The 25,393-nt window shown below is 52.4% G+C and overlaps 8 protein-coding genes across 8 annotated transcripts; 6 read left to right on the top strand and 2 right to left on the bottom strand.

Annotated features, from left to right (window-relative positions):
- Positions 1 to 493: 493 nt before the first annotated feature.
- On the top strand, positions 494 to 863 carry PG997_011156 (uncharacterized protein; the record flags this gene model as incomplete). Its single annotated transcript, XM_066815471.1, has 2 exons — positions 494 to 563; positions 637 to 863. The coding sequence occupies 2 exons, from the start codon at positions 494 to 496 to the stop codon at positions 861 to 863; spliced, it is 297 nt and encodes a 98-aa protein (XP_066664761.1).
- A 490-nt stretch (positions 864 to 1,353) lies between these two features.
- On the bottom strand, positions 1,354 to 3,545 carry PG997_011155 (uncharacterized protein; the record flags this gene model as incomplete). Its single annotated transcript, XM_066815470.1, is given in 7 exon segments — positions 1,354 to 1,686; positions 1,752 to 2,273; positions 2,385 to 2,642; positions 2,749 to 3,025; positions 3,045 to 3,121; positions 3,197 to 3,432; positions 3,503 to 3,545. The coding sequence occupies 7 exon segments, from the start codon at positions 3,543 to 3,545 to the stop codon at positions 1,354 to 1,356; spliced, it is 1,746 nt and encodes a 581-aa protein (XP_066664760.1).
- A 1,806-nt stretch (positions 3,546 to 5,351) lies between these two features.
- Positions 5,352 to 6,133, top strand: PG997_011154 (60S ribosomal protein eL14; the record flags this gene model as incomplete). The annotated part of the gene is made up of 3 exons (XM_066815469.1): positions 5,352 to 5,479; positions 5,606 to 5,746; positions 5,819 to 6,133. Exons 2-3 carry the CDS (start codon positions 5,618 to 5,620, stop codon positions 6,131 to 6,133), a joined length of 444 nt encoding a protein of 147 aa, XP_066664759.1. The 5' UTR covers positions 5,352 to 5,479; positions 5,606 to 5,617.
- Positions 6,134 to 7,285: 1,152 nt separating this feature from the next.
- PG997_011153 (nascent polypeptide-associated complex subunit alpha) lies at positions 7,286 to 8,166 on the top strand (the record flags this gene model as incomplete). Its single annotated transcript, XM_066815468.1, has 3 exons — positions 7,286 to 7,522; positions 7,729 to 7,787; positions 7,845 to 8,166. 3 exons carry the CDS (start codon positions 7,286 to 7,288, stop codon positions 8,164 to 8,166), a joined length of 618 nt encoding a protein of 205 aa, XP_066664758.1.
- A 618-nt stretch (positions 8,167 to 8,784) lies between these two features.
- Positions 8,785 to 9,739, top strand: PG997_011152 (ATP synthase subunit D; the record flags this gene model as incomplete). The annotated part of the gene is made up of 4 exons (XM_066815467.1): positions 8,785 to 8,793; positions 8,945 to 9,340; positions 9,439 to 9,525; positions 9,582 to 9,739. The coding sequence occupies 4 exons, from the start codon at positions 8,785 to 8,787 to the stop codon at positions 9,609 to 9,611; spliced, it is 522 nt and encodes a 173-aa protein (XP_066664757.1). The 3' UTR covers positions 9,612 to 9,739.
- Positions 9,740 to 15,985: 6,246 nt separating this feature from the next.
- PG997_011151 (uncharacterized protein) lies at positions 15,986 to 16,515 on the top strand (the record flags this gene model as incomplete). Its single annotated transcript, XM_066815466.1, has 2 exons — positions 15,986 to 16,144; positions 16,228 to 16,515. 2 exons carry the CDS (start codon positions 15,986 to 15,988, stop codon positions 16,513 to 16,515), a joined length of 447 nt encoding a protein of 148 aa, XP_066664756.1.
- On the top strand, positions 16,515 to 18,499 carry PG997_011150 (uncharacterized protein; the record flags this gene model as incomplete). Its single annotated transcript, XM_066815465.1, has 5 exons — positions 16,515 to 16,633; positions 16,661 to 17,024; positions 17,077 to 17,396; positions 17,457 to 17,825; positions 17,902 to 18,499. The coding sequence occupies 5 exons, from the start codon at positions 16,515 to 16,517 to the stop codon at positions 18,497 to 18,499; spliced, it is 1,770 nt and encodes a 589-aa protein (XP_066664755.1).
- A 1,124-nt stretch (positions 18,500 to 19,623) lies between these two features.
- Positions 19,624 to 21,091, bottom strand: PG997_011149 (GMC oxidoreductase; the record flags this gene model as incomplete). The annotated part of the gene is made up of 4 exons (XM_066815464.1): positions 19,624 to 19,890; positions 19,952 to 20,328; positions 20,537 to 20,891; positions 20,954 to 21,091. The coding sequence occupies 4 exons, from the start codon at positions 21,089 to 21,091 to the stop codon at positions 19,624 to 19,626; spliced, it is 1,137 nt and encodes a 378-aa protein (XP_066664754.1).
- Between the last annotated feature and the right edge of the window lie 4,302 nt (positions 21,092 to 25,393).

The following is a 25,393-nucleotide window of genomic DNA, read 5'->3' as shown; positions in this document are numbered from 1 at the left end:
TTGTGGGCCTGACTAAGGCGGGAACCTTAAAAGCTTCGGAAGCGGCTCCATGTCAATCGCATCGCCAAGAGCCCTGCCCAAGGACCCACTGTAACGGGCAGCCAGCAAGCCTCTCGAAAGGGCAATGGGGAAGGTGGTCATCTATGACGTTCGTTCTCACAGTAAGGCTTGAATCGCCAGATCGGCCAAAGACTTTTCAGATTTTGATGTCATACCAGGCACCATTGTGGGTTTACGGATGACCTTGGGGGTGCAAATGGAAGTTTCTATTCTCGACAACCGGTAGGAATGACGTAGCTGCTTGTCCCTGAGCAAACCTGCCCCTCCATGGCACTCATCTACCATAAAACCCAGTAGGACGCACGCAGATAGAATACGTGATCTATCTCTACATCTTCAACCACACAACTCCTCAAGTGACTACTACTTCACCTTCTTCACCTAACCATCCCGAACACACACCTCCCAACCAAAAACAACCATCACCATCACAATGCCTGACAACACTGAGCACGAGCGCTTCGAGGAGGGCAAGGAGAACTCCCACCTGGCCACCGACTCCAGTAAGCTCTTATACTTGCTCCACGCCCTTGACAATGATCAAGTCTCCCATGAATACTAACGGCCTTTCCACAGAGGACCAGCGCTCCATTGCCAACCGCCTTGGCGCCGAGGAGCAGAAGGACGAGGGAAAGAACGAGACCCTTGAGACCCAGCAGACCAAGGAAGACCCCACACTTCCCGCCAGGGCCCACGGCAACAAGCCCTCAAGGGGCGCTGAGATCGATGCTGAGATCCAGGCCGAGGAGGAGGAGATGCTTGCCAAGAAGAAGGGCAACAACATGCCCGGCAAGAAGAACTAGAGCTGTCTCAATCCAAAAATAATAGCGTATGGACTTGATTTTATTTGGCAAGGAAAGGGTACTGGTTCACATGGGCATACCAACGGCGTATAAGGCTTCATAGATGGAGTTCTGCGACACCACGCGCATGACGATAATGAACGATTACCATCCATGATACGTCGGGCTACAATAAGTGATCTTGCATGTCCATCTTGTGTGACTGTATCTGAGTGACGTTTTTTCCCTCATCTTTCGAGTCCGCAGGATCCCCTATCCCCCCCTCTCACAACGCGATGCAGCAATTTCAATGTCGGTATTTTTGCACAATAATTAATTATATTTGGTATGCCGATGTTCTTGGTGCCATTAATAACTATCTTCGTGCTGATAAGTCAAATATGCAGGGCTACAACTCAAAATCATGGATATAAATGACCAGGCTTGCATTACTATACATGGTATTATAAATGTACAGGGGCGCATATCGACATCAGTCCCCTCAGTTTTCTTACAACTTAGACCCCTTGATCCTCCTCTCTTCACGCTCTTTATCCTTCAACAAACGGCGTAAGATCTTCCCACTGGGGCTCTTCGGTACGGCATCGAGAAAGGCAACACCGCCCTTAAGCCACTTATAATGAGCTTTGTGGTCCTCGACGTGTTTGCAGATCGCCTGCGTGATCTCGTCGTCCGACCGGCCCTCGGCGGCGGGTGACTTGACCACGAATGCCTTAGGGACCTCGCCGGCGCGCTCGTCAGGGACGGGGATCACGGTACAGTCATTCACGAAGGGATGGGTGAGTAGATGAGCTTCGAGCTCGGCGGGAGCGACTTGGTGGCCCTGGTCATGGTATCGTTGTTAGCTGGCCTTGCTTTTCGTCTGTCCAGTGTCTGTATGGGTCTCACCTTGACCTTGATCAGTTCTTTTATCCGGTCCACGATGGCGAAATGCTCATGACCGGCCTTGCTGCGTCGTACCACGGCAACGTCCCCTGTACGGATCCATCGCCCATCTTCATCCCATACAAAGGCCTCGGCGGTGGCGCGTTCGTTGTTCAGGTATCCCAGCGAGATACTGGGGCTCTGCAGCAGGAGTTCACCGCGCTTCTCCTCCTCCCCGTCCTTTTGGTCCGTCACATCGATCGGCTTCCCCGTGTCCGTGTCGATGATCTTGGCCACGCAGCCGGAGACTAAAGATCCTGCGGCGCCGACGAGGATGTCGTTTTCACCCGAGCTGAGCACCACGGTCGCAGTTTCGGTCATGCCGTAGCCTTGCCCGATTTCCCAGCCGGGAAAGGACTTGACCACCTCCTCGTGCGTCTCGATGCCGAGCGGGGCTGCGCCTGTGTAGACATAGCGCACCGAGCTCAGGTCGTATTTGCGGCAGAGCGGCTGGTTCTTTAAGAGCTGGATGATGATAGGTGGGACCTGCCGAGCAAAAGAAATAAGGTAAGTTCCGTCCCCGTTCATGTTCTTTATTACAACTTCTTGTAAAACATGCAAAAGACTAAGCAGGGAAGCTGGCTCGGATAAACTTACCAGACACAATTGGTTGATCTTGAACCGTTGTATGCACTCCAATAGGTTCTTGAGCTCGAACCGAGGCAGGATGACGATCTGGTCGCCGCGGTAGATGCCCGACAGCGCCACGACGATCAGGCCGTAGATGTGACTCAAGGGCAAGACTCCCAAGTTGACCTGCGTCACAACACCCTTTTGGCTTCGCCCAACAGACTCAAACCAGCGGAGTTGCATCATGTTCGCTATCACATTGCGGTGAGAAATCATGACGCCTTTCTGTAGAAGGTCTCATGTTAGCCATGCGAACGTGTGGTGTGCAACCCCTCGCCTTCCATTCATGGCTCTGGCACACGAGAGTTGAGAGATTAGCGGGAGGACGTACCGGCAACCCTGAGGTCCCGCTCGAATAACTTATGTAGGCCACTTGCCGCGCCCCCTGGCCCGTGGTCCACGCCGGCGACTCTAGCGGGGGCAACGAACGTCCCTCATTGATGAGCCCGTCGAGCGTCTTGTACGATAGCTTCCCGTCGTCGCTTGAGCCGCCCGTCTGCATGATGAAGATGCGGTCCGGGGCGATGCCCACCGCCTTGGCCGCCTTGAGTGCGGTGTCCAGCAGAGGCACGCACGTGATGATGGCCTTGGCCCCCCGACGACCGGAGCTGGAACTCGAGCTCGGACGGGGAGTAGGCCGCATTGGCGGGCGTGGCGATGCCGTTCAGGCGGTGGATGGCAAATGTGGACATGATGTAGTCGATCTGGTTGACTAGCGATTAGTCAAGACGAAGAAGACCCCATCCATCTGACGATCGATAGGCAGCAACTGAGCTTACCGAGTTGAGCGAGTGAACGCAAACCACCTTATCCCAGGGCGTGTCCTCGTTTACGCGCCAGCTCATATGCTTCGAGAGAGAGCGGGCGAGCAGTTCGTACCGCTCCCGCATCTCGCTCGTCGTGAACGTCTTGCCCGTGACGCCACATATGAAAGGGCTCCGCGAGCTGGCGATGGGTTGGCGGCCATACCGCTCGTCACTCCAGAACTCGCCTATTAATGTGGTGCTGGGGGGGTCTGGTTGCGTGTTAGTTCCTCGCTCTCGGTATCTGCCTGCTCTCTCCTGAGGCCTCCATGCATTACTCACCGAACGGTAGTTTGGGTACCCAAGAGGGAGGATGGAAAATCATCTTGGGGGATGATGACGGATCGGATTATACTATGACTGGTGGTTTGATCAAGGCGTGTGACAACAAGCGACTGAGTATATATCGGGTACGAGTCGCGATGGGAGCCACTAAGAAGTCGCGTACGACGACTATATAGCTCTTTACAGGTGGAGTGCCGAGCACCAACCTCCGGGGAAATTCGAGGACGAGAAACGGCCGAGGATGAAACACTCTTCCCAATGGGAGGGATTGGCAGGCCGGGCATCGCTTGCTTTTATCCCCTAATCGCCCTGCTTCGCTTCGAGGCGAACGGTAATTATTACCTTGGTAAAGCAGGTCCCTTCCCCACACGGGCCACGCCGGTATAGCCGGTTTACCCCCTTCCGGGTGTTAGTGACGCGGATTCTCTCCACAACGTCCGCATCAGGACGCTGTCTACCCCGCCTGTTTTACAGTAGCGAGCAGATGATTACTGTAATTGCGACTAGCCAGCACACATACAGTATCAAGTTAGGGGCTAATCGATATGCAATAGCCGTATCCAGGCACACGATAGACCGCTTGCACCGAGGTATGAGTTAGCCGTGTTTCCCAAAGCGGCCATCTCATATCGATAATGCATGCAAGGGCAGCTTTGCAATCTCCATCATAGCCCCATGAAACACCAAAAACTAACCCTTGATTAGTAAGACTCTGCTCACTTTCAATGATGAATCCGTGGGATCTTACGAGTCAGTTACGAGAAAGGGTGCCGAGTACAACAACTATTAGTAGCAAGGTGCATCAATTGAATAGGCTCCTGATTTCCAATGTCATACATGCTAACCAGCATCCCAGCAAAATCACATTCGGGATGGCAGACTAGTGAACCCCAAAAGAAGGCATGTGATATTCCTCATTGGTGCCACTGGCCTCGAGGGCAGGTTGTTGAATTTGATTCAAGAATTGTATCTCAAATGACAGTGGACATGCATCGGCAGTAAAGAAACATATTCGTTATACACATTATTGCACTGAGTCAAGAGAATTGAGGCTATTATATGAATATTTGGATTGGATGTTTATTTGATTAATGAGCAGTTGCCTTGACTGATTGTGCGAGACCTTGCAAGAGTCACCTGGACGCCTTGGTATGTAACAACTTGACACCACTTGGTCTCGTCTATGCCTCATGCGTAACAAAACGTTGAGCATAACCCATGAAACAAAGGCTGCAGTAGCAGACCAATCTCCAAGAGCTCTCAAGTTACATTGAGCGTGCCGTGTAACACAAGCTTGAAACCAGTGACTGCAAGGCCTCGACCCAGGCTTGGACGCTTGCTGGATGGATCTGAATGATGTTAGCTTCGATTCTCAAGAAACAGTGAGCAACATAATATGATAGATATGGTGTAAGGGTTGTCAGAATATGTAAGAATTGAATATCACCTAACCATCCGATATAGCAAACCCCGGCGAGGGCGCCATCGGGCGGAATCAATCGCAAATTACCTCATCATTCAAGAGGGAAAATTGGGAGAGATGCGCAAGGCAAATGTGAAAGAGCTTACCTTGGTTAGTTTGACGACAGATTTGCGAGCCGCATGCCCTCCTGGGAGAGGTTATTGCAGTCGAGATGATGGGAAGAAGGGAAGACCTGCTGCCAAAAAGTTCTGCTGCAAAAGGTTTTGTAGGAGGGCCGACCAATTAGAAGCTTGGACTCTGGAGGTGCGAACAAAAGAGGTGGGGTCCTCTGCAATTAAAATCTCTGCGGACCGGCAATTCGAAAGTCCGACCGACTTTGGCACGACCCGCACTTCTTGCCAGCCATTTTCCAGTGTGGTTAGCTAGGGTTACGAATTTCAATTCCCACACTAGAAGATCTCCAGGTTGAAGATTGAGCGCCAGACAACATCTGACTTTGGAGGAAAGCCAACAACATCACGAATCGACACTTCACCCCGGTACCATAATCAGTACGTTTACCATTCCCCAATCATCACCCGCGATTGTACATCTCTACAAATACGCCCATTCAGCCCGTGCCAAAATTTCTGCCGTGTCGACGACCTCCAGCGCTGACTCCCGATCTCCTTTTCTAGAACACCGTTAAAATGGGTGACGCTACCATTGTCGCATCGAACTGGCGCCTCGTTGAGGTTGGCCGTGTCATCCTCCTTCAGGGTAACGGCCCTTACGCCGGTCGTCTGGCCACCATCGTCGAGATCATCGACCACAAGCGAGTATGTTGAACCGGGACAATCGGAAGGAGAAGAGAAAAAGAAGAATTCGGGAATTAACCAGGTTTACTCTAGGTCCTGATCGACGGTCCTTCCTCAGACGAAAAGCTCGCCGTTCCCAGACAAGCTATCTCCCTGTCCGACGCTCTGCTGGCTCCTTTCGTCATCGAGAAGCTGCCCCGTGCTGCCCGTACCGGTACCGTGAAGAAGTTCTGGGAGGAGGCCCAGATCGACGCCAAGTGGAAGGAGAGCAGCTGGGCCAAGCGCAAGGAGCAGAACGAGCGCCGCCGGGCTCTGACCGACTTCGACCGCTTCAAGGTCATGCGCCTCAAGAAGCAGCGACGATTCGAACAGCGCAAGGCCCTGGCCAAGGTCAAGGCCTCCGCATAAGGTGCACGAATGACGGGGAACGGGGTATAGATGGACAGTCACGACGACAGGCGAAACTGAAGCCTGTCGACTACTTGATACTACGGAAACTGGTCTCTGCACGAATCTCATGGGAATGGGGGTTGCTGGATTCCTTTGCGTCGTTTGGGAAAGACCTGTACGTCACAACATCTCATATGGTGACCGGCGTCAATGATAGGGAAATTCACACAACCAAAAGAACACTGTCAATGCATTTTTTTGGTCTTAAAAGGGATATGAGCGGACTGGGTTTTAATGTCCGATAGAGAATTATCTTACGAGATAATCAAGCATTTTGATGCTTTCTTCGATGCAAATATTGATGCTTCTACGGGCCTGCTCTTGTCGCCACTCCTACTCCCCTGACATTGATCGTAATATTACCATTTTTACATGCGGCGAATCTGCAAGTAGATGGACAGCCATCCGCATCCAAGTAAGGAAACATCGACAGCCGCCAAGAGATCAGAAGGACATGCTGCAGATACGATATCGTGGACATGCTGCAGATACGATATCGTAGACACTATCTCCCAAAGGCCCAGTCTTACCCCAGAGCATCAGTACATGTAGATTTGACAGACTTGTACGGGAGTACTTGACATTGAATTTCGGGCCAGCAGAGGCAGGCAGCAGGCAGCAGACTGGGCGTGGTGCATTAAGAAACTGCTGAAAACTTATGCGTGTGGCTGTTGCATAAATGACGATGAAGAAATGATTATGCAATTTGGGAGGAGGGGGAGTGCACGAGCCATCATGTGCCAAATTGAACCCTACTCACAACTTTTCTCTTGAGGAATTCGAAGTAGCCAATCCCCGACCCGTCGAACGAATCAACCCCGCTAGGTTACTTGGAAGATAACTTCAGATCTCAGTAGGTACGTTATAGCATTTTTGGTCGACAATCTCCAGGAACATCCAAATTGTAAGGCATCGGCGTGTTTGTGTGCTGTTTCTGTGTGGTTGCGACTTTGAGGGGCAGCTCTGCTTTTTGGCTAGCTACAAGCCTTTTTTGCCTGCGCAACCGCTAAGTCTGTGTGTTCGGCGATTTCCAGGTCGAAATTCAGTTGAGCAAAACCAAAAAAAAAGACACCAAAAAAGCTGACCACCACTCCCAATCACAGCAGCAAAATGGCCAACCCCCGTGTCGAAGAACTCCCCGACGAGGAGCCCCAGAACCGCCCCCAGGTCGACGAGGAGGATGACAGCTCCGACTCTGAGATCGAGGCCGGTGACGAGAGCGGTCCCTCTGGCTCGACCCAGGTCATCCACTCCCGCAACGAGAAGAAGGCTCGCAAGGCCATTGAGAAGCTTCAGCTCAAGCGTATCGGTGGCATCACCCGTGTGACCCTCCGTCGCCCCAAGAACGTGAGTGCTGTTACGTCCCAAGCACTTGTGCAAAAGGCCGTTTAGTACATGGTGGTCGCTGGCTCTTGCGAGCTCACCTGGGCAAGAGGTGGTCCGACACAGGGAATGCTTGATTTCTTTTTTTTCAATCGTTCTTCAGTGTTGTGCGGCGATTGGAAAAGGCCAATATTGCAGTGGACAATGTGCTGACGGAATGCTCGCTTTAGATCCTCTTCGTCATCAACAGCCCCGAGGTCTACAAGTCCCCCAACAGCAACACCTACATGTGAGTATTGTAATCTCTACGATCCTATTCTGGGGCCCAAGCTGATGTTTTGTCCAGCGTCTTCGGTGAGGCCAAGATTGAGGACCTGAACTCCGCTGCCCAGCAGGCTGCTGCTCAGCAGCTCGCCCAGGCTGGTGGTGAGCACGACCACGCCGGTCACGACCACGCTGGCCACGACCACGGCAAGGCTGTCGAGGGCGAGGCCAAGAAGGAGGAAGAGGAGGAGGATGACGACGAGGAGGTCGATGCCGATGGTCTGGAGGACAAGGACATTGAGCTGGTAATGACCCAGGCCAATGTCTCTCGCAAGAAGGCCATCAACGCCCTCAAGGAGAACGACAATGATATTGTCAATTCAATCATGGCTCTCAGCGTTTAAGGCGTTCCGGACTGGGTTAAAGGCTTGGGAGTCAAGGTTAGGGCCTCAACTGTCGAGTCTCTAGATGCATTACGGTCAGGAAAATTCTCGCTTGGGAAATAAAACAACGGGAGGACTGCTACTTGCATTCTATGTTACAGCATCTTGAGTGTCATGAGAAATGTGAACCAACAAACCATGTTCTACAGCGAATCCTCTCTGCGTACCTGTTAATGGTGAATCCATCAAGTCTTCTGAAGAATGTAGACATTCTTGTCTCCCCCTCGGATATGGTAGTTCAATCTGCAATTCCGCACCAGAACTATGCATTGGCTATATGAATCAGCTCTACTTAATTGAGTATCCATTGCGTGTCTGAAATGCTGCTTGTATTATCGTGAATCGCTGACCTGTTTTCGGGCAGATCCAGGCGTGCTTACTTAATACTGACCTTATTAGGTCCGGGCCGTGTCGGCTACTCTAGGAAGGAGTGGCTGTGAAATGCCTCAGGCAGCCACATTTTGCGAAAGCTGGTGGAGCTGCTAAGCAAACCTACGACTCTTCGGCAAAGCCAGCAAGCAACGACGAATGTGAATTGCTTCAATCCCTCCACTCCAAACCTCACAAACCATCACAAAAATGGCAGCAGTAAGTCAACCCTGGTCAATTGATGTGTCTCGATGCTCTATGTGACAGCCCGACGCCTTCTGCCCCCCAATTGAGCCGCCGATGCCCCCCAACAAATCCGTGTTCGGCATTTGCAACCATGAGCTAATTTTCCCTCTTCCCTGCCGAACAGCGAAGCGCCGCCCTCAAGCTCGACTGGGCCAAAGTGACCTCCTCCCTCGGCCTTCGTGGCCAGACGGTCGCCTCCCTCCAGGCTTTCAAGCAACGCAACGAGAACGCCCGCCGCAAGGTCCAGGTGCTGTCCGAGCAGGCCACTACCGTCGACTTCGCCCACTACCGCAGCGTCCTGAAGAACCAGGCCGTCGTCGACGAGATTGAGAAGCGCTTCAAGGAGTTCAAGCCCGCGACCTACGATCTGTCGCGCCAGCTCAAGGCCATCGAGACCTTCGAGGTCGAGGCTGTCAAGAATGCCCAGGCTACTAAGGAGAAGGTCGACCTCGAGCTGAAGGACCTCTCGAAGACGCTGCAGAACATCGAGCAGGCCCGACCTTTCGACGAGCTCACTGTGGTACGTGCTGCCGCCTCCCCAACTCTAGCACCCGCTGCTTTCGTTCGGCTGGGGAGAAGCAAGAATGATAAGGCTGATCGCGTTGTGAATCACTACAGGACGAAGTCGCTGCTGCCGAGCCCTCGATCGACGAGAAGACCGCCAAGCTGGTTTCCAAGGGTCGCTGGAACGTTCCGGGCTACAAGGTATGTTCCAATCCGTCGTCTCCGGCTCTGCTATATGGTGCTAATCGCTTCTGCAGGAAAAATTCGGCGATCTCTCCGTACTATAGACGTCCCGCTGCGACAACTCATTCTTCCATTTCATATGTGTACTCTAGCATTGTAGATAGCAAGTCAGGAAGAAGTGCCGGCAGAGTAGAGCCGATCGGTCAATCGAGAAATATCCTAATATTCCCAACCGAATTCGTCTCGAGGTAGTTTCATTGCCCTAGACCTCTGGAGCTGATATATAGGACTCGACACGAACCACTCTTGCGTTCTTACACGGGAACGACCCATTACTTGTCCCCAAAGGTATGTTGCACTCTCCTGACTTGGCCCTGCGTTGCCATTTTCCTTTGCTTTTTGACATGATGTTTTGCAAAATGTATTTGCTACTTCAGAGCTTGCTTCGGCTTGCCATGAGACAATCTTTCACCATTGCCCTGATCAAACCCACCACTTTTACATTTCATGAAGTTTGAAGACTCATACCTACGAGCAATTTCGCTAACACAACTTCAAAGTTTAGGACCTCCCCATCTGCAAGCTGCAGACTGACCGCATCCATATGCCCGGACGGCAAACTGCTATATTGGATAAATGCCACTTGGTCTTGGGATACCAGTCATACTGCTACAAGTCATCAGTTGTGATATGTACAAGATGCTGTGCCTGTCCCTGACGAGATTATACCATGCCCTCGACCCCATGGGCCTTGAACCACAACCTGTAACAAAGAGCATATGCTTTCGTTATTTCGACTGGTCTGGTGTTGAAAACAATATAGCTACACTCGATGCTATCGGAGCGACAGATCCAATCGTCCTCTGGGCCGATATGTACAACAAATGCGACTGGCAATGACATGCCTGTGTCCGTGTACCACGCGCTTAGCGCCTAAGTATCATCTACCATGAAGAGTTAGCATCAAGACTGGGGCTTTGCTTGGGAGTAAACTGTATAGTTCTGTAGGATACATATCATATCATAAACGACTCCGTCTTCGGCTATTTTGAAGGTCAATAAGAGAATTTTCTAAGGTGTACAATTTGTTGACTACTCAGTGCCTATAAAACGTACTTGTGGACATTACCACGAGGGAGGAGTCCCCCTAACTGTGATTACCAGAGCTGGGTGACGCTTATCCGCATCAACATTGGGTTTCCAGGCGGAAATATCACCTGCAACCCCTGGCATACACGCCGCCCCCTTTTCCGGCGACTGCGACTTTGCCAGGGGCTCACCAGGCCTGCTTGCTCAGTCGAGGGGCCCGCATCCGCGATCTTGCTACCTCGTCTCTTCGAGGAGCGTATGTCCCCACGACCAGCTTCATAAAAGGGATGGGGTTGATGGCACCAAACATTCCCAGCCTTGATGGGGGCATTTGCCCCCTACACTTTCTCGGCTCAGTGGCTCGTACATCCGCATTGTGCTGGTCAGAGATAGAACATAGTTCCTGTCTTGACAGTTTGCGTTCAGGGACTTGGCAATATGCCGCGGCAACACGCCTCGCGGCAGATACTCGGAAGGCACTTGCTATGCTAAGCACAATGCGAGTTTGAGCAGTTCGCGAAATACAACAGACAATCTTTTTCTGTTACGATTTCCTGACGCCTATTTATTGGTCTACAGGGCAAGGTTCTCTCCCGGGCCGGATTCATAAATTTGCACAATCTCATCCGCGCCAGAACTTCCCGCTGCCTATCCTAGCTGTCAGTTATTATAGAAAAGGGGCACCCCTCCACGAGGTCGCTGAGCCGTTCCCCAGACAAGACTACGGGAACAACCTCGCGTTCGTATGGGGGATATCCGAGAACCTCTTCGGGATCTGATCATATACAGCACCCTTATTACGGCTGGCGGTCGTGCCTATGTCTTCAGGGTATCGAGCAAGACAGCCGAGGGTTTACCATAGGAAGCCTTGTTTCTAGGCTGGCTAGCTAAGCAAGCATATGGTTCATGGACCGACGAAAAGGCCGAGGAGCCCTTGATTGCAGGGCTTAACGACAGTTGACTTTGGTGCGAGAACAGATACCTGGAAAGAGGTAGGAGGCTGTGGATCCTTCTATTGTCTACCCTTTGATCCCGTCCGTTACTCAAAAACCTCGACCAGTTCCGTTGCCTAACACACACGATGCCTTCGAGCATGCTGCAATGGCCGTTTTGGCTTTCCCAGCCAAATTCTCGATAGCTGTCCTTTTCATGACGGCAAACCCCGTGTCCAATATTATGTGTCGTGCGAGAGGCTCGCGGGAAGGAACCGGCGTGTTGATAGAACGCCAACCTAACGCTGTTCCGTATCCACAGGCTTGAGTATCAGGGAGCGGCAGCTGAAGTTTGCCATGGCGATATCGCGTGAGAGATACTTGAGGGTTGTCCTTGTCCCGGCGTGCTGGTTCAGGGCCTAGCCAGAGTGATTTGAGTTAGACATGTAAGTTCGACGAAGTCAAAGCAGTAAAGGCCGTGTTGAGATGGGACTCATGTTCAACCCAAATGTTGGGTCCCATTTATCTATCATCGCATAGTTATTTCGATATAATTACAACTTTGGTGAGCTATGGCAAGTTGGTCAAATGGAAGCCAGCAGTACGAGACTGTCGTATGTTTGCTCTATGTGCCGTTTGCCAGTCCCTTGTATCGCATGGACAATCGTTTTTCAACGAGAGGGAAAGGTTCTTCGAGTAGCCACCAGCCCCTTAGACAAGCCTCCGGATCAATCGCTAGGAGTGACAAAGTCACTAGGTGCTAGTGTTTGCGGTAGTGGCACTTTCGCGAAGCCCAGGGAAGATACGGGGCATATCTTCAGTCTTGTTACTTGCTCAGCTCTCTACGATTCGCTCATGCATTCTTATCTGCTTGCCATGCCAGCGCGAGAAACGAACTTAGGGGCCATGTACGCCATCTCTTGCGTCTCAAATCCGATAGATAGTTCTACGCTCTCAACTTTTCCTTTGCTCACACATGGGGATTGATGCTCGAGTAGAAGATCGATCGGGGAAGGGCTATAGGCTGGGGATGAGATTGATTGATAACATGTTTTCCCCCTTCTTTTCTGTCCAGAGTCGGGTCTTCGAGCGTTGCTGCCGTCGTTTCCGTCGTCGGCCAGTGAGGGATGATAGGGGCAATAGGTTGTCGAGACCTGGTCTCAAAGTTAATGCTCGGTCGGTCGCTGTGAGTGTCGTTTCAGTCAATGATACGGCAAAAAAGGGGGAGACCGCTGGCGGATGTAGGTCGTTGAAGATAGACGAGAAAGCAGGTCGGTTAAAAATTATTGTCAAGCACTTGCGGTCGGGGCATCGCCCGGTACATCGACAGCAGCGTACGGTACGTAGGTTCGATGCGAGTCTGTAGTTCCTGGGGTCGTTGGCTGCTGTTGGTTTACCAGAAGGGAAAAACCTGTGAGTTTGGCAGTAGTGTCTAAATGCAGACATGTTCGATCAACACAATGGGTGAGCAGGAATGGCAGCGCAGTTTCGATGTGTTGTCATGGTGGGATTTTTGGATTGCGCACATCGTCGGGGAGGTGGCGTTGACTGGTGTCTGACATACGAGTGCGCGGTATCATCATCTTGATCTGGCTCAGTGGCATCTCGGTGTGTTCGGATCGAAGTGCTTGCTGGCAGACGGCCATTGTTAGGTTGTATTTGCTTCTTGATCCATCATCGGTGCTGTTGGGCTTGTTTAAAATTTGAACGCCTGCAAAGCTTAGGACGAGGAACGAGCCGCTGGTGTTCAGAAAGGGACCGGGTGCTCAAGACCACCACATAGCCACCGCGCAGACAGCAGGAAATATAGATATTAGGTAGGCAATGGAACAACAAAGACGAAAGGCGACTGCTATCACACAGTGTGGCATGACAAGGATGCCAGGATGCCCCCTTTCCCTCCCTTCCCGGCAGGCCTTGCTCACCACCACTCGGGCTGGCCAGATGTCGCAAGCTTCGTTTGCTTCCGGGATGGTCGAGGCCCTGTCGCATGGGACAAATCGACATAGACCCTGCCTGCGAGATACAAAGGAGAGGGGGATACGACCGCGGTCGACCAAACTGAATTTCCTAAGAGCGCCAGCCAATCAAGGGGCTAGGTTAGGCTCGGTCTTCAGGTCCGAGGGTACCACATTTTAAGAGCATCCACCCGTGGGCCAAGTGGCCTACAGGCTACAGTCTCGTGTCAAACATGCTTTGATCCCTAGAAAACATGGGTGATGGCGCCTCCTGTGACTCGTAGCTTGACGCCTAGGCGCATCTCAGTGGACCTAGGCTTGGGTCAGGCCAAATCAGATAGACGTAGCAAGCCTCAACTGGTTGCCTTAATACAGCAGCATATCGCGCACGAGTATGATGTAATAAAAGGCACACATGTCGGTGTTCTCGTAGGGTAGGCAACAAGCCGACCCCAGCATGCCAGCTCAGTAAATATGACAACCGCCCTGGGGTTATGAAACCTAGACCCAAGGATTGGTCATCCCATTCCTTCACTGGCATCTTCCGTCAGATCGAGATGAGGACAAGGGAACGATGCTTCATCTCGGGGACTGCTGAGGACAGTACCAAAGTGGCAATGCCACTTCCACCAGGCCCTGGGGGTCCACGATCAAGACTACTTACATACCATAATACAAGGCATCGGTAGTATGCAATTGAATAGGCTGTGACAGGCCGCTTGCAAGCGGCCATCTAGGGCATTGAGGCATTGTCGTTCGCCGACGCTAAACTCCGCTATTCCACCCGGGCTCGAGGCCACCATCGCCGTGGTTGTTCGTAGATCGCTCGATAGATGCCTACAGCTGAGATCCGGGAACCTGCCACAGGAACAAAGATGCTTCAGGACCATTGCAATGCCTGTCGCCACTGTGTCACCGTGAGATGGATACATGACGCCGACAGCCGGATGAAGAAGGCAATGACATCAAGGTCATGGACGATGATGCCCAGGGGGGACTGTTCTAGCCAAAAATATTCGATGGGCACTGGACAGGGTGATTGTCGATTATTGGCTGATTATTTCCGGTCCAGCGTCTGTCTCCAGGATGAGAAGTAACACAGGTGGTTGAGGAAAATCCGATCCATATCCTTTTGGGAAGCCGATGGGACGATCCTTGGCTCGCATCCCATTTCTCTCGGCAAGAAAAGAAACGAAGTCGGATTTATGCTACTGTACGGTCTGTACCGTACTTATTAGTGATGGTCGGAGTGGGACTTTCGCCCGATGATGGAAGACTGACAGCACCGTCGATAAGACGAAGCCTTGGGAAGCAAGAGACATGAGACACTAGCTGCTCAAAGCTGCAGTGTTGAGGGCCCGGCCATTGGCATGGCGAGATGGGGATCGTGGGATGGGCAGATCGCTGGGCGGAAGCTAGATTGTCCGCTTCATGGTACCGTGTAGTATGTTGTGGCTGCAGTGCAGTGCAGGGCAAAGGCATGGCAGGTGGTAAGGTAAATACATGTAGTAACGGCGATGTATGTATCCCCGGGCTAGTTGTAGTAGTCGGCGCAAATGGGCAGTTAGTTGCAGCTTAATGTTGCCTTGTGGGCTTCTCCAATTGCTCCCATTGATATGATGGCCTGGATCCCTCCCTTTATTTTAGACCGAGCAGGTAACAAACAGTACCAAACAGTGTTATACAGTATCACGTACTGTCCGTCTCTCGCCACCCAGCACACTGAAGCCTTCCCCAGATCACGATGAGGGCTTGCCATCGGGGATAGCCTTGCTCGACCTTAGGTATTTGAATTGTAGGGGTAGTGGCCATACGGTTACTTCCTAGGCTGCCCGTTCTCCTGGTTCCCCCTGGAGTTTTCAAGACAACTGTACAAATACATCTTTGATCGAGGATTCCGCAGCCGGGTCGGGATCTCTGTCAGATGTTCATTGAGACCAGGTCAGTCAGGACATTTCCATTCATGTCTCTCCCACTCGAGTTGGCTTTTTGAGTTGCAATGGCCCAAACCCAGCACTGGACTGTCGGCTTGAAGTAAGTACATCAAATGTAGGCAGGTGTTAGACCCAGACCCAGCGCTAGAGACATTCGGACGCCTAACCGGACCCCATTCAGCCAATCAGCGCCCGGGCTAGCACTGCTGCTGCTGGTAATGTTTGGCCTGCTCCGGGGGCCTCAGGCTCAGGCTCTCAGGTCTTGCCATCCATAGGTAGCATGATGGCCGGAGTTATAGTCTGTAGGTACTTGTAGCTCGTTGCCGCCGCCGCCGCTTGCTTCTTGCCGCTGCTGCTGCCGCTGCTGCCGCTGCCGCTGTTGCTGCCGGCGTAGGCGTCGACTTATTGCCCTGGATGCTTCCCATTTTTGGTGCCGTGCTCATTTTGGTGCAACTGCTCCATCAAATTGAATTGGACCAGGCCTGCCTAAATCCGCCAAGCGACGCACCATTCTCAGGTCGTCTCTCTGTCATGTTCGACTCCCGCAGTCGACAACCCCAGAAAGATGTTACCGAGGAAATACGTCTCGCTCCTGCCAGCTTCAGGGCCAAGAACCGACCCCGATCAATCGTCCTCCTCCGGGAACACCCAAGAGGACACCAACAAACGCAAGCGCATCGGCACTCAGATAGCTTGCAATTCTTGCCGCGTCAAGAAGACCCGCGTAGGTTGCCTCCCCCTCATCTGTTCGTTGCTCTGCCTCTTGTCCTGCGAGGAGTGTTGGGCTGAGCTGATCCCGCGACAAAGTGCGATGGCCGCCGGCCAACCTGCGGTCCCTGCCGGAAGCGGACCACCGACTGCACCTATAGCCCAAGGAAGGACCTTGGCGAAGAGCCGCATGAGATGCTTGAGCTGCTCAAGTGGTTGCCCGAGCATCGTGCCGTTGATGTCCTAAAAGTCCTCAGAGCTAACGATGGCGACTGCGCTGCTGCGCTGGCCGTCATCAAGAGCAGCCGAGGGGGACCCGCCGACCCTCTGACTTCAATGTTCCCCGAGACGAGATACCGGCACAGTCTCCCCTGGAAATCGAGTTAATGGCACGCCATCCGATATCATACCCCATGCTACAGCCCATTTCCGTCACCGCCCTGCAAGAGAGCAACCTGCTTCGTTCGGTGAAGTCCAATCGGCCCACTGAATTGTCCTTTCAGCGGTAAGTGCAGCGAGGACCCTATTCTAGCCGAATGGCAATGCTTAAGCCCTCCAGCTCCATCGGCCTTCAAGATTCCCTGGCCACCGGAGAGCTATTCAACATTGACGCCGACTCAGCTGTCAAACTTTATCGCATTCACGGAGCGCCAGAAGATCCACTTCCCATCTCGAGAGACTACTGCGACGATCGATTGTCCGGGCTGCATATATCAGCCTGGACAACCGTGCAGATTAGCAATGAGCTCGCGGCGCGCATCGTATCTTTGTACCTGAAAACGGACCATCCAATGCTGGGTACGTTTGACCCAGATCTCTTCGTATCCGACTTGGTCACCCAGCAGAAAAGGTTCTGCTCGTCTCTGTTGGTGAATGCACTGCTATATTGGGGCTCGGTATGTGATAAAAGGATGCTACGAATGGAACCCCGCTGACTCGCCTTTGTAGCAAATGTATAGTGCCATCGACAAGGAGGTACAGAAGTATGTTCGACTCTTCTGTACAGAAGCCGAACGTCTGTGGTCAGAAGCCAAACATACGGATACACTCCTGAATATGGCCGGGGCCCAGCTCTTGAGTCTCGCGTCCATGGGCCACGGCAAAGACCACGCCTGCCTGAAATACCTTACAGAAGCCGTCAACATGGGAGTGCGACTGAAATTGTTTGGGAGAACGGACGCAATTGGGGAGGACACCCAACGCAAGATGTCGGTAGACGATCAGAGTGCTACGTCATTCGCAGCTTGGGGTATATTCAACTGGAGCGTGTAAGTCAAGAAACGAAGGACTCCCAGATGAAGAGAACAGGCAACTCACAGACCCCAAAGTTTGACAACCATCTTCTACCGCCAGCCAGGCATTTCATACCCAGACTCCCCGCCGGTCTGTCTTATACCCGGCAACATCCAAAGTGGCTCGAGCCCTCCGGCCGATATCGATTCGTCAAGCGAAGAGACTTCTGTATCGCCAAAACGAAGTCTTCCCGCATATATGGGCACAACTTTTACATTTATCTGCCAACTGTGGCGTATTGTGCATGAGCTCACGCTGACATACTACAACGAAAAATACAAGACCAAACCACCGAATCTTGACTTTGCCGAAATGAAGTACCGCGAACTCCTGGCCTGGATGCAAAACCTGCCGACGGAATTGGCTCGTGGAGAGGATAACCCGCACCATGTTCTGGTGTTTCAGTACGTTTTGTTCAACTGTCGTTCTCGCTCCTCCCACTGGCGGTTGTGGGCCATGAACAAAAGCTGAACGATGTAGTATATGGGTTCATGCGGTGGTACTCGATCTATTCCGGCCCTTTGTCAACGACCCAGAGATGAGGCATGCCAAACTCAAAACCTTCTCGGCAAGGCACGGTTCGCCACAGACTGCCTTCGATGCATCGGTCGAACAGCTCAAGCACCTCATTATCGATTACCGCAACAACTACGAATCGTCAGCGTGTACGATCTTGTGGCACACGGCCCTCATGTATGTGGCCAATGCCGTTCTTGTTTCCAAGGACACAGACTGGCGGGTTTACTTCCTCCTGTGTATCTATGGTTATGAGAGCCTGAACCGACCATTCCGCGTGTCTGAAGCGATCGGCACCAGTTTGCTGACCATGACGCTCCGCAACTCAGACATCACCATAGAAGAAGCTCGGAGTCTTCTCCTGGAATTAAAAGAAAGAGGCCTTGCCCATTTGCCGAGTGAAGGGACCATCAGGGCTACGTTCATGGGAGATCTTGAACTGGCGATGTCGGACCCTGAAGCGGCTAGAGTGGAGAACTTGGCCAACAACTTCGAGGACATGGTTCTGTTTCGCGAATTCGTCAACGACGGATCGATTGAGGACGTATCAATGGTGATTTGAAACCATGTCGATGCAGTCATGCGGAACATGCAAACGCGTTCTCCTTGTCGTGGGCCCAAGTGAATGCTGCTTGCAGATGGAAGATCAGGCATCCGCTGCAATGTTTATGTCGACGTTGGTGTGGCGTCTGGCACTGATTGGTAAGATCCGGCAATTAAATGTGGCCGCGACGGAAGTCTGCTTCCTCTGACCTTGCCTCTCACTCAACCCTACTACTACCCAAGACCCGACATTGTCTAACTGACTCGAGACCAGCAACAGTCCATCAATGTCTTTAGTTCAGCCCAATCTTTCTCTTTTTACTGTCAAGGCGGGCAAAACTAACGAAATTTATGATTGATACCCTTCTTCGCACAGGTTTATTGCAAGTTATGTAGCTCGGGTCTTAGACTAGCAGAACTTTTTGCTCTGCCTGCCTACAATAGCATTTTCCACTCAATCTTCTAGATAGCAAACGAGGATTTAAATCAAACTCGGTTACTGCCCACCGTCTACTTTGCTGAGCAAGAGGCAGCCTAAGATGTGGCGCTGCCCGGAGGTAACGATGGTTATCAAGCACCGCTGAACGGCCAACGCCTCTACCTGCATGCCTACCAAGCTCATCATCTAGCCTCCCATACTGAGCCCGTACTTTGTTATTGGAAACCTTTTGGGCACGCAATACGTGCTAATTTGCTTACAGAAGTGTCCGTTGCCCCGTCCGGAGATTGTAACCAGCGGCAAGACACGGAGACGTCACTTTCAAGTTTCAATTATACACTCTAAGGTGGATACAGGGCAGGCCGCTCCGGGGATGTGGCGTAACTTTTTCCCCCGGAACTTTCGGGGGCAAGGATCATGTGTCGTATCTTTCTTAACATATGGAAACCTAAGCCGAGACGCTGTACATCAAACCAACCAAGTATCGCGTGTGTGTTGGACATGCTTCAGTTCAGTCATCCTCTCTATTCGCGTCTCCAGGCGAATAACGTCTTCTTGCTGACCATGACCGCCCCTCTGGTAGTTCCCGCCGACTTCCCCCTCTTCTCCCTCCTTTGTGTGATAGCTCTGGCCTTGGGTCTGGCCCTTCTGCTGCGGTTGGCCCCCTCCTGTCCTGGTCAGCGACCCTTTGCGGCACACGGTGCTCACCTTCGAGCTCTTCTCGCCCCCTTCCCGTCGAAGCTCTGGTAATACCCGAAGGTGTTGCTGTTCTCGAGTGACGTGCTGACTTGGGTCTTGACCGACGTGAATAGCAGCTTGATCGCTGGCGCCGCGACGCACAGGTGCGCTACCATGGCCTCGACGCACGTCCACACGAAGACCGGCGCATTGGTGTATGTGGCGTCGACGAGGCTCTTGAGGGTCTGTAGGGAGGGGATTCGGATGGCGGCTACTATGATGACACTGTTGGCCTGTTAGCGAGGGGGCCTTTCGTTTTCCTGCACACAACGGAACGGGGTGATAAAGAAAAACTTGCATTGCTCCTAGGCTCAAGAGGCCGATGACCTCGGCTTTCTGCCGCGTTGACATTTTCAATTTTACGAGGATCGGCAGCGGGATGACCAGGATGGCCGCCTCGGTGAAGATGTTGACGGCGGCGTTGGCGAGCGCCACGACGGTGAGGTCCATGCACTGGGCATCGCCGTGCTGCAGCGTCCATGCGGCCGAGACGGGGTTGCACTGGAAGATGTCGAAGGCGATCAGGAGTAGCGACGAGACGACCAGCAGGGCGAGGGCCGAGGTACACACGATGCGGAAGCGCCGACCCGGGAATAGGCGCAGGTAGAGGCACAGGATCGAGATCTTGAGGGCGAGGATGTTGAAGGCCCAGAGGATCTGACAGACGTAGACTGGCGGATTTGGGAACGCGCCAGGTCAGTCACGATTATCTCTTATAAGAGGGCAACTAGGCGCTGGATACTTACACCACGCCCATAGTTTTGGGGCATCTTCGGGTTCGATTTGGAATAAGTGTTTTCCGAACCCATGCGTCGCCACTGCACAATATGTCAGTAAGACTGATGACAACGCGAAGTTGATTGCTTCAATCAAACTTACTGAGGTTGGCAAAGACGGTCATGGGTATAACAAAACCAATGGAGAGGGTGTGGAACAAGTCATCCCACCAGCAGTACCTGCTGATGGTGAGCCGAGATATTATCCGCAGTATATAGGCCCCGAGGATGACGACGGCAGACGCGATGGAGATGCCGGCGATCATGCGCTCCCGCGTGTCGGTCGGCCGGTGGCACTGCTGCGCGTCTACCTTGGCGAGCCCGATGGCCTCGGCGATGGTGCAGCTGTCGATGACGCACTCGGCCAGGAGGCCGTATAGGGGCTCGCTGGTGCACTGGCACTCGACGTCGAGGATGCCGCAGCCCACCTTCGGGGCTTCTTGCACGACACATTTGAGCTGAGGAAGTCGTCTGTTAGCCGATGCAGGGCGCCAGAAATGGCATCGTCTTGACCACTTACGGCACATGAGGAGAGTTGGCTGAGCAGCTGTGTTGCGGGAGCTGCTCTCGTTGACTCCAGGTGGTCGGCCGTCGTCGACTGGTTTGTTGCTGCACCCAGGGCAACGACGGCCCAGCAAAGAAGATGTAACAGCCACATGGTTTCGTGCTTCAGGTCCAGCTTGAAGACGACGAGAAGTAGAACAGAAGTATTAAAGTGTGTTGTTTACTCTCCTGAGACACAGACTACCTTCTTGCGGGGTGGCAGAGCCGCTCCAGGTCTTATATGATCTATCGAGGCTGCCCAAGTAAATTTACATACTTACCCCCCTGGACTGCTCCAATCCGCCATACCGCGCTCATGCCTCGGATTCCTTGCCTATCTGATACCTCCACAGGACAACCTCTTTCTCTCTCTCTCTCTCTCTCGGTAGTATACTTGCTTATAAAGGGCCCACCTTGGCTAACACCTCAAACATACTTCAACCAAAATGGGCTGTGTGATGCTGCTGCATACTGGTAGGAGGGGGCGAGAGGAGGAGCACACTAGACCACGGCGAGCCATGTGCATCCCCTGTCTGCCCGAGCCCCAGTGTCAAGTGTGTCCCGAATAGAGATGGGCTCGGTTGGTGTTCCTGCTGCCCTCCTCGGCCATGCAGCTGGGACTTCGCACCCTTACCAAAAAGGAAAGTCGGGTTTCGCTGTATTGGCTGCCGGATGCGCCCGAGCGGGCCAGCATACCGCATTCGCTCGGCGAATTGCTGACGCCCGGACAGTGACTGGCTGAGGAGAGGCCCCGCTGTGCCTTAATAGTGTTGCAACCGTTGGCTGGTTCCTCGTGACTCGGCCCTATGGGATCTTGGATATATGAGGTGTAGGCATGGCATGGTGTGCATGGCTCGTCACACTGCGTGACGTTCCGTCCAGCGTCGCCGGTTTTGTTGACTTATATGGATCTGGTATTTCACGAATGCTACCTCACTAGACGGCTGTAGGTTGCAATACCGCGATTCAACAAAAGCAACTTCAGTCCCGGCCTGTTGGCCCCTCCCCCACTACCGGTGAAAAACCAACATGGTAGATTGATCTTGGCCTGTCGCTGCTCAGTGCTGGTGGGTCTTCGTGATTCTGAAACAATTCAAGATGGGTGGAGTGGCTTGGTCCTTTTTGGCAGGCAACCAGGCACCCCTACTTGTACCACCTACCGACGCTCGTTCATGATGCTGACCACCCACCAACACCAACCCGCCTGCACAGCACACATGCAAAGTGCCTGCCTCATCTCATGGGGGCCACGAGGTGGCTGTAAGGGGTTCAGTTCGTCATTTCGACGTAGAAGGCCCGGGCCCTGATCACCGGACTGGGCAGAGGAGATTCCCGAATGGAGAACGACCTGCGTCCCTCCCTCGGCCATAGTGATCTTCCTGTGCAGCTAAAAAGAAAGGCATCACCGACCTGTAGCATGTAAGAATCCTCTTTGTAGCCCAGTCACCGTGGCGACAACGATTGATCATGTTTAATTATTATATAACACACAGAGAAATGCATTTCGTCATGGGCTCGGATGTCTGTCCACAGAGTCGGCCCCCAAGAAGAAAAACACAAGTTTCCAACAGCCAGCGGCCTTCGCAGAGAGATTTCCGAATTCTTTTCCGTCACTTACTTAGGTACCTACTTACTTGCAACATGTATTCCTCGAATGATGAAGGATCCTTTGCTTCTGAGCTATGACTTTGACTTGGCCCTTCCCCTTCGACCCACTGTGCTCCAGACCTCGGGACTTTCATGGCTTCGGAACAATCTTCGGCACTTCAGCAAAGCTCCGAACCATGAGCACATCACGAAGCCTAGCCATTCTTCCGGGGATGGCAGTGGGTTATGTCTTGAAACCCATCAACGACAAACCTCAGAAGAGCGGCCTTACATATCCGAATGCGGCGAAATGTGTTTGCCGGCAGCATAGAAAGGGCAGAATCTCGGAAGGATGATGATGGCCAACCGTGAGAGTGAATCGTCTTCATCGATACTGATTGAGGTCTGTTACACGCCCCTAATCGTGCCCCATGGCGACTGACTCCAGAAAATTTCGTGGGTGGGGATTCACATCAGCTACATGCTGTACCCGTCCTGAGGAAAGTGCAGCACGACATTCACAAGTAAGCCTGTTATGCTCATTTGAGGATCTCGCGCACCTGAAGTGCTACAAGCAGAGCTGATTCCAACGGTATGTCACCCCATCTTCAGTGCGATCGTTCGGGCCAGATTTGTGTATCCCAGCATAGTGCTGAGCTGATGGCGGCAAGGGCCGTGATCCACCCCTGGAGGCGGATTGCCTGTGCTTGGTCAGCGAAGACCAAAAACAGAGATTTTTCTTTTCTTTCGACGAGCCATGTTGAGCTGCACTAAAATATTTCATATGCCATTATCGGTATTCACTATTCTTCACTGGAGTCGCGTGGTATATGTCCATCGCAAATGGAGCTTTCACCAAGGTGGGCGATCTGAAAACATATCCATCAGTGATGGAACCCCGGTCCAAACCGTGTGCGATAAGCTTAAAGTTCCGTGAAAGATGATCGATACGAGCGACCAAGATGTCGGGTCACGCCGTCAAAAAAAACGATGACGTCTCATTGCAAGTGGGCTGCGGCCACCAACAATACCCTCGACTAGCAAGAGATTTTCTCTGCAACGAAAGCTAAACAGTCGGCGCAGATATGCGCCGGGTAGCCTTGCCATCGCGGTGATAAGATGGATGTGCTAGCCACGTGGTCCTCCCTTGTAGGGAGAAAAATCGCTGGTCTAAAGACGGCGTCCCGAGTTGCCCACGAGTTTGTTGCGGCCCGTGGCTACCATACCCCCTTGCGCACTGGACGGTCTATCCTGCCCCTGACGGAAGAAGATGAGCGGCAATAAGATGTGAGGTGTATTCTCAAGCTGGATATCGTGGTCCATGGCCTCGCGTCCTGTGAACTTAGAGGCGAGAAGAGGCGGGTTTGGATCTCGAGCTCTACCCCCGAAAGGAAGGCCGAGTCGTTCATCGCGGCTGCAAAGTTGGGATCCTGGAATAAAGCACTGTGACATTGTTCGCATGACCTCTGATAGTACGTAGAGAATTATAGGTTCTAGGAAGACTGAGCACATCTGGAAATGTTGTCGTATGTCCTTCACGATGAGGAGTTGGTTGATGGGAACCCCAAGTCACTAATCTTCAACCATTTCGTCCATCGTCTGCGAATTTTCCTGATTTTAGACCTTGATTGACATCGGTAAGGTCCGTAAAGTCGTAGGATGTATGCTAATCCATCCTAATATAATGTGCCAAAGGCCTTTTATCTTCAAATGAGCCGTCGAGCAGTCCTCGGCGCCCATCTTCGGCTGGTTCATGGGCAACATTGGCCAAAAAAGATGTACCTCTACCCCATGCTATGGTCTCAGATGTCAGCTTGTGTAACCACATGGTAGTTCACACACTGGTTCGGTGGCCTTGTCAAAAGTCGAGCCTGGTCTCGGCCGTTCTGTTCGGGTCAAGTGCCCAACTGGTTCTCGCGTCTGAAGAAAGTCCAGGGCAGGTCAGCCTCGCAGAACCGAAGTCAACAAGACCACGGGAAAGCCGACACCAACTCATTATCTATATATACCACCCAGCAAATGTTGGTAAAGATTACTTGTTGATTCTACTTGCCGGTCTGCACAGTTCCGTGCCTCTCTGCTGCCGCCATATTCCTCAAGACCTTCATATCAAAAGGGTCACTGCACCCTGAGAAATGCTTGCCCAACAACGAGCAGAATTGCCGACTCTACCTGCTTTCTCATAGGCGGAACGGACAACAGTCTGTCCCAGAAGCCTTGAACGATGTCCTTCGAAGTAATCCCAGCACGTCGCCCCTTCCACCTGCCGGAGTAAGTGTAAATCGACGAGTGCTGAGATGTCAAGAACTCGACTACTAGAGGCAGCCTATCTTTCAAGGGTAGCTGAGGAGAAATCTGCTCTGCTTGGCCGACCTAGCCGTCACCTGTCGTCAAGACTGGCTCAAGTGTCAGCTAGCTGTCTAAGCCATTGACTGTTGCGTCTCGTATGCACATAGTCACGATCGATGTGGCTGTCTAAGTATCTGTAGCGTTGACCTTCTAGTCTCACGAGAGCCATCGCAAGCGATCTAGTTACTACTTGGCCAAGCACCTACATGAGACAAGACCAACCCGGCCAATCAAGTCATGATTCCCTTCACCGTATGCTTCTATTTCACTATGTGGTTCTCCTATCTGCTATGAGCCAATGTGGAGGTTTTGCTGCGTGCGGCAACCATGTTGCTTTTGGCGCTAGCAAATGTGCTTCACCCCCTTTTTGGAGCAGCTTGCATTGAGCAACACGACGCAGCACAACACAACAATTGATGATTGCCTGTCTCGCCAAACTCCTAGGCTTACAAAGGCTTTGATACTAGACAAGTTCTTGTCG

Source organism: Apiospora hydei, assembly GCF_038363865.1.
Source record: "Apiospora hydei strain CBS 114990 chromosome Unknown utg000008l_segment0_segment0, whole genome shotgun sequence".
NCBI classification, from domain to species: Eukaryota; Fungi; Ascomycota; class Sordariomycetes; order Amphisphaeriales; family Apiosporaceae; genus Apiospora; species Apiospora hydei.
This window is presented reverse-complemented; position numbering and strand designations above follow the sequence as displayed.